The following is an 11,244-nucleotide window of genomic DNA, read 5'->3' as shown; positions in this document are numbered from 1 at the left end:
TGCACACGGTTTATGTTTCCATACACTAAGTTGTTTTATCCAATAATGTAGGATGAGTTAATGGCCACCTCTGGAGAGTCTAGATCAGAGTCTGTTCACACTGTTCACCATGAGACCACATCCAGGCTCCGGCTCTAATTGCTCCTGGACTTTCCAGGCTTCACTCATTTAGCAGAACCAGTGAAATCCGAGCGCTGGCTCCAAAGTCATGAGGTGTGGCCACAGACGACCAGAGGGGGACCTGAGGACCGGAGAGGGAGCAGCGCGTACCGGGGCTCAGAGGTGGCCCATGGGGTTGGAGGCGTCGACGAGGCTGGAGTGGAGCCCGCCGTTCTTCTCCCCCTCCCTCCTCTTCAGGCAGGCTGCTTTGGGGTTCAGGTTCCTCTCTATCGGCACAGAAAACACACGTTGAAACATCGCTCTCTGGTTCAGAATAGACGTCAGATCATTAGATCAATCAATCGTTCTTATGGTAAATGGACTGCAATTATACCACGCTTTCCTAACCAGTTGCCGCTCAAAGCGCTTTACAATATTGCCCATTCACCCATTCATGCACACATTCACACACCTACGGCGGTGTCAGCCATGCAGGGCGACAGCCAGCTCGTCAGCAGCTAGGAGGAGCCGGGGATCGAACTAGCAACCTTCCGGTTACCAGCCAACCCGCTCTACCTCCTGAGCCACATGCCGCAAATATCACGATACCTCAATTTAATCCCAGTCAAATTTTAGTTTAATCTAAAGCGTGCCTACCGCCTACACAAACAGCAGCACCTAACCAAACAACGATGCCACATTTTCGCAAACAGATTAATAAAAAAATGAAATATTTCCCACAAAAGGCTACTGTGGGAAATATTTTATATTTTATATATTTAAATGGGATGTGGCCCGCTGGCCACACGGTGCCAGTGGGCCTGGTGCGGCCCGCTGGCCACACGGTGCCAGTGGGCCTGGTGCGGCCCGCTGGCCACACGGCGCCAGTGGGCCTGATGTGGCCCGCTGGCCACACGGCGCCAGTGGGCCTGGTGCGGCCCGTGCCTCTGGTTGGGGCGGCGACCGAGCACTCCAGTTAGACCCGGTAGAACCCAGACATAAGGGAGGGCGGTACGAGGATGGCCCCCCCGGCCGCTGACCTCGGACCTGCTGCTCCAGGCTGAGGATGACGGCCACGGCCTGGTGCAGGATGAGCAGCTTGGTCTGCGGCTTCTCGCTCTTCAGGTGCAGCTGGCACATTCGGCCCAGCTCCTTGAAGGCCTCGTTGATGTCCCGCACGCGCAGGCGCTCCCGGGCGTTGTTGGCCATGCGGCGCTCCCGTTCGCGCTCAGCCTTCTGCTCCGGGGTCAGGTCCTCGTCGCCCTCGTTGATGCTGCTGCGGAGCGGAGGGCAGAGGAGCTGGGGGTTTAGAGAGCTCACCTTCCGGGTCCCCAGGGTCGGTGGTTCGAGTCCCCACTACGTAGCGGTGAACCGTGTCGGAGAACGGACCACATTTATACCGCTTTACAATATCGCCCAACGTTCACCCGTTCATGCACACATTCACCCACCGACGGCGGAGTCGGCCACGCAGGGCGACAGCCAGGAGCAGTCAGGGTGAGGGGTCTAGCTTAGGGACTCCTCAACACTCAAGCTAGGAGGAGCCGGGGATCGAACTACTAGACTTCCGGTTACCAGCCAACACATCCACTACACTGCATCCTGAGCCACATGCCGTCCCAGTAGCGGCCTGTAGCTGAGCCTCACCTGCTGTGTGTTCCCCCCCCCTGCGGTCTGTCTCTCACCTGGTGCGGGTTCCCCCTCTGGGCGTCTTCACGTCCCTCCTGTCGCCGTCGTCTTCTGACCGGACGTCGTCTTCTGATTGGTTATCCTGCATCTCGTCGAGGTCGTGGTTCTCCGTCTTCAGGTGTCCGGCCAGGCTCGAAGCCAGTCCTTAGAATAAAGGCAACTCTTGTTTAGTAATCCCGTCCTGGTGGTCCATTCACACGCAGAACCACCTGTCACGTGTCAGAGGGCCCTACCTCTGAAGGTCTCCAACGTGTGGTTGAGTTCGGCGGTGGAGGTGGAACCGGCCCCCCCAAGCCCTGCGTGGGTCATGGCCTCGTCTCGGTGGGGAGCCCCCTGGGGAGATAGAGCCGTCATGACATGCTGCCTCTCAACACTCCCAATCAAGCCAATCCCATCTGTTGGGTCGGCCCCCGCTGGGTGATGACTAGACGTCTGATGGCGTACTCGTGGGATCGTCATCACTGCTCGTTAGGATGTGGTTAACACTGAGGAGGGAGAGTAGAACTAGGAGTGTGTGTGTGCCTGTGTGTGTGTGTGTGTTTGTGTTTGTGTGTAGTTGCTCCAGTGGGGGGGGGGGGGGGGGGGTGCTCAGCCTGATTTCCCTCCAGCTGAGGAAATCTGTCTGGCAGGGAGGAGGGGTATCTCACTCCCAGGACCTCCGGGGGTCTGAGAGGGGAATGAGGGGAGTTGTATCCGTTGGAGCTGGGGGAACTTCTCCCACACAGGAAGTGTTCAGTGAGATTCCCCCATCTTATGTCTCAGAGACGTCGATGCTACACCTCCACACACACACACACATATCTTTTTTGACAATCGAGTAAAGGATATGGATATGGTGTGACGGCCAACTAAGATCCTGTATCTAAAATTGTAATAGAATATTTCAAGAGTTTTGTAATAGGCAAAGGAGATTTCGTGAGAGCTCAGAACAGACCAATGAAAAAATAGGACTTTAGTTTTATTTAAGCCAGTTTCAAATTAAGTTGCCACCATTTGTGCAATAACAGCTCAGATGATGTAAACCTCTAACGCCTACGAATGTAACTAAACCTCCCCACCCACACCTTTCACCCCAGTTTCACTGCACATCTGCGCTCTTTGCGAGCCTCTTTCACCATCGGGGGTGAAAGCCCTATTTTCAAGAGACGTATATTTCCTTTATACCCAAGAGGAGAGCACAAAACTCTTTCCAGACCAACTAACTTCACTCCATTTTGGTCTGGTTTCCTCGTTTTCTTCACCCTGGTGGATACTGGAGACCACTGCCAGCACATTACACGTCTGGAAACTATGTGGTCTTGAACTGAACTGTTCCGTGTGGAAAACGTCCCTCTGACCGGTTGGGAGCAGGTGGCTGTCGTTGGCTATGTATACAAGACCAGTTAAAACAACCATCCATATTTCAGGATCTTCTGATGTGGAACTTTTAAAGTCTTGGAAACCTGCAATTTTCTAAACATCGTCTGGGTCTGTGAAAGTGTTCCTACCACCGCCGCCGTCCGCGCGGGAACCAATGACGCGGGAGGAAAGGTGGCTCCGAGCGCAGCGATTGGCCCGTTGTGTGCTTGACCCAGCAGGCTGTGTATGTCACCGGGCAGACTGCCTGTGGAGCCCACCGCGTGGTTCCTCAGAACCAGGATTGCATCATCCAGTCGGTCCAGACGGTCTTCCATCCGGGACTGGGGGTCCGCCGAGAGGGTTGGAGAGCACACGGTGGGGGGGGGGGGGGGGAGAGACAGGGAGACAAACAGCTTAATACCTGGGAGCGTATCGGGGCTGCAAGGAAACGAGGGCACGGCAATGTGTGCATGTATGAGAGCTTTGAAAGGGCAGAACATACAAACGGCTAGGCAGAGGCCCTACAAACACAAGAACAAGAGAGACATTTCAGCTTAACGCGTTTCAAGGATTTCCCAAATCAACTATTTGTCTTTGGCTCTAAATAACAACATTACATATATTCTACCCCCCTCTTGGCATTCTTAAAACACTGAAGCAACTCATAACCGTGGGCAAGATGGATGAGATGGCCAAGCCAAAACGGCAAAATAAAAATGGCTCCCTTCAAAAGAGAAAAAGGGGATTCAAAAACAAGGAGGCGAGGATGAGGGTGAGACAGATTGTGTGACTGGCTCTGAGGGTGAGACAGATTGTGTGACTGGCTCTGAGGGTGAGACAGGTTGTGAGAGGCTGGCTCTGAGGGTGAGACAGGGTGTGTGGCTGGCTCTGAGGGTGAGACAGGGTGTGTGGCTGGCTCTGAGGGTGAGACAGGGTGTGTGAGCTGGCTCTGAGGGTGTGACAGGGCGTGTGGCTGGCTCTGAGGGTGAGACAGGTTGTGTGGCTGGCTCTGAGGGTGAGACAGGGTGTGTGAGGCTGGGTCTGAGAGGTGAGACAGGGTGTGTGGCTGGCTCTGAGGGTGAGACAGGGTGTGTGGCTGGCTCTGAGGGTACCTCGCAGACGTCCTTTAAGAAGGACATGGCATCCTGCAGATGCTCGTGGAGCTGCTGATGCACTCGGTTTTTCTGGCGGAGTCACATGGGGGATAAGAAGGACAACGGTCACTAGGAGTCGCATGGATCAACGGTGTGGTCGCGCTTCAGTCAAGACGTGCATGAACTCAGATCAGGGGGGGTCCCTTCACCGTTCGGGGTTCACATGTTGGCCACATGGGGATGTGTTGAACAGAGCATCGACCCCCCGCCCAGGCGCTGTGAGGTGTGCAGTGTGCATGCGTGCATGTCCTTCCGTTGCAGAGCAGCTCAGGATTTCCCGGAACGGTGGATCGGTGCGACAGCTGCCACTTCCCCTCCGTTCCCTGACCACCCAGTCCTGCTCATCGCTGGGTCCCACCCCGGCACCGTCACCATGACAGCGGCCCGGCGACCGCGGACAGACGGTCCCGCCCCAGAGGCAGGTATTATTCAGCGCAGCTAGCCCGGACTCTGACAGGACTCTCCCTGTAACGCCATCCGTCCCCTCTCCGTGGGGAGCCTGGGGAACGGCTCACAGTGAGCAGCCATAACAACCCGTAGTGCAGCAGAGCGGGGAGAAAAAGGAGACAGCGTGGGGGCCTTACCAGCGAGTGGATGGAGGTGTCGTAGTTTGGGGAGGGAGGAGCCTGTCCCCCGGCCCGAGGCCATTGGTTAATACCTGAGGAGAGCAGAAGAACGCCAATGAGAGATTCTATCACATGATACTCTGTTATGTTGGTTTACTAGAGACGTTTCATTGTCAGTAAGGCCTAACGTCACAGGATGTAAATAAATAAAAAATAAAAAATATGAACATTGGGACCGAAGAGAACATGAACAGCAACAGATTGCCCGAGCTTGTATCCTCTTTATCCACCACCCAACACACACAGTGTGGGGCTCTCTCCAGCTGAAGGCCGTTCTCTCCGTCTGCTTCGCATTAGAGCGGAGAGCTGCCAAACCCAGCCTTCATCCTGGCAAAAACTACCACCAAATGAAGTCGCCACGTCGCCCAAATAATTCATACACTTGTTTTATGATTTAACCTTTGATTTGATCAAATTGAGCAATTATGACGGCAATGTTTAATCTAAATAAATCATTAGTAACAGGATATTGAACGTTGCTTTGAAGAGGACTGGGGAAGGGGATGTAGGGCCGGTAGTTCCTCACTGCTGGGACTCGGGAATCAACAACATGTCTGCTGGGAAAACCTGCCACTTTTGTCCCCACCTAGGCTAGCTTGTTTTAGTGCTGTAGTAGCTTAGCTAATTGCTTTAGTAGCTTAGCTTAGTGTTATAGTAGCTTAGCTTAGTGTTGTAGCAGCTTAGCTTAGTGTTGTAGCAGCTTAGCTTAGTGTTGTAGCAGCTTAGCTTAGTGTTATAGTAGCTTAGCTTAGGGTTGTAGTAGCTTAGTGTTGTAGTAGCTTAGCTCAGTTTCAACGTCTGGGGTAAACAACCGACATCTCGGCCAATCCCTTTAAAACGAGGTGGAAATGGGAAGCCTTTCCAGCCTGAACGCTCCCTAGTTGGTGGGCCGGGAACGACAGCTGAGGAAGAGCTACGCAGACAGCCAGCTGCTGCCGGAATATCTTCACACATTCGTGGGCACGGCTGCCAACAGAAAATACCAGCCGCGCCCTAACACTCCATCTCCTTGGACAGTATATGTATAATAACTGATCACGCTTTCGTTGGCTAACCTAGTAGAGGAGACTCTGTCATTGGGTGACCTGATGACACTTATACTCGTCAATCCCTTCATCGCTGACCCCTGTGGAACCCACGGCAGAGACCAGCTCCAGGCTGGTCTCTCCTCTCTGGTAGAGACCAGCTCCAGGCTGGTCTCCACCAGAGAGGAGAGACCAGCCTGGAGCTAGTCTCTACCAGACGGGAGAGACTAGCTACATGCTGGTCGCCCGTCTTGGAGAGACCAGCATGGAGCTAGTCTCTATCAGACGGGAGAGACCACCTCCTGCAGGCGGGCCGGTGGGGTGATGCAGACGAGTGACCTCCGACCCGCCACCAGCCTAAGTCAGCGGGGATAACGTGTGTGTAGGTTCTGGTGACACCACGCCCCTACATGGAGGTGGAGGTGTGTGTAGGTTCTGGTGACACCACGCCCCTACATGGAGCTGGAGGTGTGTGTAGGTTCTGGTGACACCACGCCCCTACATGGAGCTGGAGGTGTGTGTAGGTTCTGGTGACACCACGCCCCTACATGGAGGTGGAGGTGTGTGTAGGTTCTGGTGACACCACGCCCCTACATGGAGCTGGAGGTGTGTGTAGGTTCTGGTGACACCACGCCCCTACATGGAGGTGGAGGTGTGTGTAGGTTCTGGTGACACCACGCCCCTACATGGAGGTGGAGGTGTGTGTAGGTTCTGGTGACACCACGCCCCTACATGGAGGTGGAGGTGTGTGTAGGTTCTGGTGACACCACGCCCATACATGGAGGTGGAGGTGTGTGTAGGTTCTGGTGACACCACGCCCCTACATGGAGCTGGAGGTGTGTGTAGGTTCTGGTGACACCACGCCCATACATGGAGGTGGAGGTGTGTGTAGGTTCTGGTGACACCACGCCCCTACATGGAGGTGGAGGTGTGTGTAGGTTCTGGTGACACCACGCCCCTACATGGAGGTGGAGGTGTGTGTAGGTTCTGGTGACACCACGCCCCTACATGGAGGTGGAGGTGTGTGTAGGTTCTGGTGACACCACGCCCCTACATGGAGGTGGAGGTGTGTGTAGGTTCTGGTGACACCACGCCCCTACATGGAGGTGGAGGTGTGTGGGGTGCAGGTGGTGGAAGAGGCGGCCTCCTACCTGCTCTGCCAGAGGAGGGGGGGGCAGCAGTCAGCACGGGGTCCACGGAGCCGTCCCCCGCTGGGAGGGGCGTGGGGGACCCCCCCGGGGAGGAGGGGTTGGAGGGGAAGCTGCTGCTGGTGTGGTCTGGGGAGTAGATCTGGAGGAGGAGAGGAGGAGGGTGAGGAGGGGAGGAGGAGAGGAGGGGAGGAGGAGGTGAGGAGGAGAGGAGGAGGGTGAGGAGAGGAGAGGAGAGGAGAGGAGGAGGGTGAGGAGGGGAGGAGGAGGTGAGGGGAGGAGGAGGGTGAGGAGAGGAGAGGAGAGGAGAGGAGGAGGGTGAGGAGGGGAGGAGGAGGTGAGGGGAGGAGGTGAGGAGAGGAGGAGGGTGAGGAGGGTGAGGAGGGGAGGAGGGTGAGGAGGAGGGTGAGGAGGAGGGTGAGGAGAGGAGGAGGAGGGTGAGGAGGGGAGGAGGGTGAGGAGGGGAGGAGGAGGTGAGGAGAGGAGGGGAGAGAGGAGGGTGAGGAGGGGAGGAGGAGAGGAGGGTGAGGAGGGGAGGAGGGTGAGGAGGAGGGTGAGGAGAGGAGAAGAGGAGAGGAGGAGAGGAGAGGAGGAGGGTGAGGAGGAGGAGGAGGAGGAGGAGGAGGAGGAAGAGAGGAGGAGGGTGAGGAGAGGAGGAGGGTGAGGGTGAGGAGAGGAGAGGAGGAGGGTGAGGAGAGGAGGAGGAGGAGAGGAGGGTGAGGAGAGGAGAGGAGGAGGGTGAGGAGAGGAGGAGGAGGAGAGGAGGGTGAGGAGAGGAGAGGAGGAGGGTGAGGAGAGGAGGAGGAGAGGAGAGGAGGGGAGAGAGGAGGGTGAGGAGGGGAGGAGGAGAGGAGGGTGAGGAGGGGAGGAGGGTGAGGAGAGGAGAAGAGGAGAGGAGGAGAGGAGAAGAGGAGGGTGAGGAGGAGGAGGAGGAGGAGGAGGAGGAAGAGAGGAGGAGGGTGAGGAGATGAGGAGGAGGAGGAGAGGAGATGAGGAGGTTAGGTAGAGGAGATGGTGTCAGAATGGAAGACCTCTCTGAGAACCAGAGTCTGAAGAAGGACCGACCACTAACAGTCCTACGGTCAAACAGAGCTCGAAGGAAACAACTTGAGTTCTGAGGGGAGGATAGAGTGATCAATAATCTCCTCACTCAGTCCTGATCTCTGGGCTTTGGTGTTTCAATCAGCTGTGGGACTCTAAATGCTGGCTGAACAGGGGGGGGGGGGAGACAAGTGAATAAACACATCTCTTGAAGCACGCTGCTACCCACTCCACATGTCCGCCCTCTGAACACGTTTCAGTGTACGGGGGATTGTCCGAGCGAAGCCAACGCCGCCCAATTGAAACAAACCCCCAAATTAAAAACGGCCAGAAGTCATTCAGGGAAACCGCCCGACGAGACGCGGTCAGCCCTCCCCTGACCCGAGCAGCTGCAGTCGGACCGAGGCAGGACGCCTTCGCCCGTCATGAGCCCACTCCCGCCTGTCACGGTCTGTGGTCCCACGGACAGCAGGCGGCCAATAAGCACAGCTAATTCAGAATGGAGGCGAACAAAGGCCGTACAAAGGGGGGCCCGGGGGGACCCTGGGGCCCGGGGGGACCCTGGGACCGAGGGGCCTCCCTCCGCGACCGGCCCTGCGCTGCCCGACCAGGCACCCCCCCAACCCGCTTTGTCATGCTAATGGGATCGAGTCTGCAGATACAAAAAGACTTAATTTGTTATAATCAACAACCCTGCTTCCATTTCAGTCGTATTGATCGGCCCAGTGCCTTAATGCTGGGGTCCCCATCGAGGTTCGTGCAGACATTGATTGGTCCCACATGTGGTCGTGTTTCTGAATGATGAGGAGATGCTTCCAAAAAGATTATCATGTTCAGATAAATATGGGGAGTTCCACCCGACCACGTTTAAGTGGTTCACAGAAATAGTCATCACTTCATTTTCCCTTAATGCCCTTAATGTTGGTCTGTGGAGAGAGAAACAACGATGTACCTCCAAGAGTTCAAACATAAATAAATCCGGGATATCCGAGTCCTCGTGGATAGGAAGCCTTTAGAGGCGTTCGGAATGCACCCTTCCCTTTCTTGAATAGACTCAGATTAAGCCCACAATTATCCAGGCTTAGGCCAAAAAGCAACCTCAACATATCCTCTGGCTGTGTCTTTAATCAGCGTTCAGCGGAGCACTTAATTCCCCATGTGGCCGCAGAGATCACCTTCTTTAGCGCACGCAGGGCTGTTCTCTCCGGGGGCACTGAGAGGAAAGTACACGTTACACAAGAGCCCTGAACACAGGGGTGTGACGACTGTCCTCAGAGGAACCTGGTTCCTGGGTGTTAGGCAGCTCTGTTTCACAACCTGTGGGGTCGTATGTCCCCTACGGCTCCATCCTTATGGCCCAGCACGTTTAATACCGTTGTGGAAGTATGATTCTATTACTGCGTCAGCAACAATCAACATGCAGGATATTTAGCATATTCATGTATCTTACAAAGTCATTTTAGTTTTGTAGGTTCAACAAAACAAAACCCCCGGTGACGTTCCCCAGCTGGGGATCAGAAACGATGCTCAAACTAAACTGATCCCATACGATGAAGAGTTTTAGATACATGCTAATGACCCCCCCCCCACCCCCCCCCCAATAGAAGTAAAGTGGGGGTGAGTGAGGGGGGGGGAGGGAGTGAGTGGGGGTGAGGGAGGGGGTGAGTGAGGGTGAGGGAGGGGGTGAGGGAGGGTGAGTAAGGGGGTGAGGGAGGGTGAGTAAGGGGGTGAGGGAGGGTGAGTAAGGGGGTGAGGGAGGGGGGGGGAGGGGGTGAGTGAGGGTGAGTAAGGGGGTGAGGGAGGGTGAGTAAGGGGGTGAGGGAGGGGGTGAGTGAGGGGGGGGGAGGGGGTGAGTGGGGGTGAGGGAGGGGGTGAGTGAGGGTGAGGGAGGGGGTGAGTGGGGGTGAGGGAGGGGGTGAGTGGGGGTGAGGGAGGGGGTGAGTGGGGGTGAGGGAGGGGGTGAGTGAGGGTGAGGGAGGGGGTGAGTGAGGGTGAGGGAGGGGGTGAGTGGGGGTGAGGGAGGGGGTGAGTGGGGGTGAGGGAGGGGGTGAGTGGGGGTGAGGGAGGGGGTGAGTGGGGGTGAGGGAGGGGGTGAGTGGGGGTGAGGGAGGGGGTGAGTGAGGGTGAGGGAGGGGGTGAGTGAGGGTGAGGGAGGGGGTGAGTGGGGGTGAGGGAGGGGGTGAGTGGGGGTGAGGGAGGGGGTGAGTGAGGGTGAGGGAGGGGGTGAGTGGGGGTGAGGGAGGGGGTGAGTGAGGGTGAGGGAGGGGGTGAGTGGGGGTGAGGGAGGGGGTGAGTGGATTGAGGGAGGGGGTGAGGGAGGGTGAGTAAGGGGGTGACAGTGGGGGGGAGGGAGGGTGAGTGAGGGGGTGACAGTGGGGGGGAGGGAGGGTGAGGGAGGGAGAGGGAGGGTGAGGGAGGGTGAGGGAGGGTGAGGGAGGGTGCCTGTGGGCGTGGCTCACCGAGGCTAAAGCTTTGCCGAGGGCGTCTCCGGTCTGCGACCCTCCCGTGGCTCCGCCCTGATTGGCAGCTGAGGAGACACAGACAGGCGGTTGAGGAAGGGTTCACCCCGCGCACAACGACCCGTCTCACCTCCGTGCACAACCCCCCCTCTCCCGCTACAGGTTGAATCACGGTTCGATCAGCGCGTGGGGCGCCGGGGACGTGGACCCGACCACGTACCCATCAGCCCCCCGGGCGCCGGGCTGCCGGGCGGGGCGTGGCCGGCGGGGATGAACGGCGAGCCGCCGGCGTGGCCGCGGTGGAAGCTGGACATGGGGGGGAGCCCGCCGCTGACGTCCGGAGACGCGCAGTGGGCCGGGTAGTTCTGGAGGGAGGAAGAGGTTTCATCAGAGGACGATCTGTAACCCAACAAGGATCCTCTCTGTGGAGCGTTGGAACAAGGTGCCCGGGGGGGGGGCGAAGGGAGCGGTAGGAGCTGTGAGGGCGAGGCGTCTCGCTCAGGGACACCTCGCCGCCCAGCTAGGAGGAGCCGGGGATCGAACCAGCGACCCTCCGGTTACCAGCCGACCCGCTCTGCCCCCTGAGCCACACGCCCGCGAGAGGCTCCCCCTTCCGTTCCTCAGTGTGTTCCTCAGTGTGTTCCTCAGTGTGTTCCTCAGTGTGT

At 57.3% G+C, this 11,244-nt stretch overlaps 1 protein-coding gene across 3 annotated transcripts in view; it reads right to left on the bottom strand.

Moving 5' to 3' along the window:
- The window catches only part of tcf12 (transcription factor 12), a 38,166-nt gene that overhangs the window by 3,171 nt on the left and 23,751 nt on the right, over positions 1–11,244 (bottom strand). For 2 of the 3 annotated variants that reach the window (XM_060071251.1, XM_060071252.1), the window contains 10 exons: positions 10,800–10,944; positions 10,580–10,647; positions 7,083–7,221; positions 4,865–4,938; positions 4,239–4,310; positions 3,276–3,467; positions 2,022–2,121; positions 1,785–1,932; positions 1,140–1,375; positions 271–386 (listed from right to left, as the gene is read on the bottom strand). In XM_060071251.1, the coding sequence (XP_059927234.1) occupies positions 277–386; positions 1,140–1,375; positions 1,785–1,932; positions 2,022–2,121; positions 3,276–3,467; positions 4,239–4,310; positions 4,865–4,938; positions 7,083–7,221; positions 10,580–10,647; positions 10,800–10,944 (1,284 nt within the window). In that variant the 3' untranslated portion in view covers positions 271–276. The remainder of the gene's footprint in view (positions 1–270; positions 387–1,139; positions 1,376–1,784; positions 1,933–2,021; positions 2,122–3,275; positions 3,468–4,238; positions 4,311–4,864; positions 4,939–7,082; positions 7,222–10,579; positions 10,648–10,799; positions 10,945–11,244) is intronic. The other variant, XM_060071253.1, reaches the window with a different exon arrangement.

The sequence above is a fragment of the Gadus macrocephalus genome, chromosome 14 (assembly GCF_031168955.1).
Source record: "Gadus macrocephalus chromosome 14, ASM3116895v1".
Lineage (NCBI taxonomy): Eukaryota > Metazoa > Chordata > Actinopteri > Gadiformes > Gadidae > Gadus > Gadus macrocephalus.
This window is presented reverse-complemented; position numbering and strand designations above follow the sequence as displayed.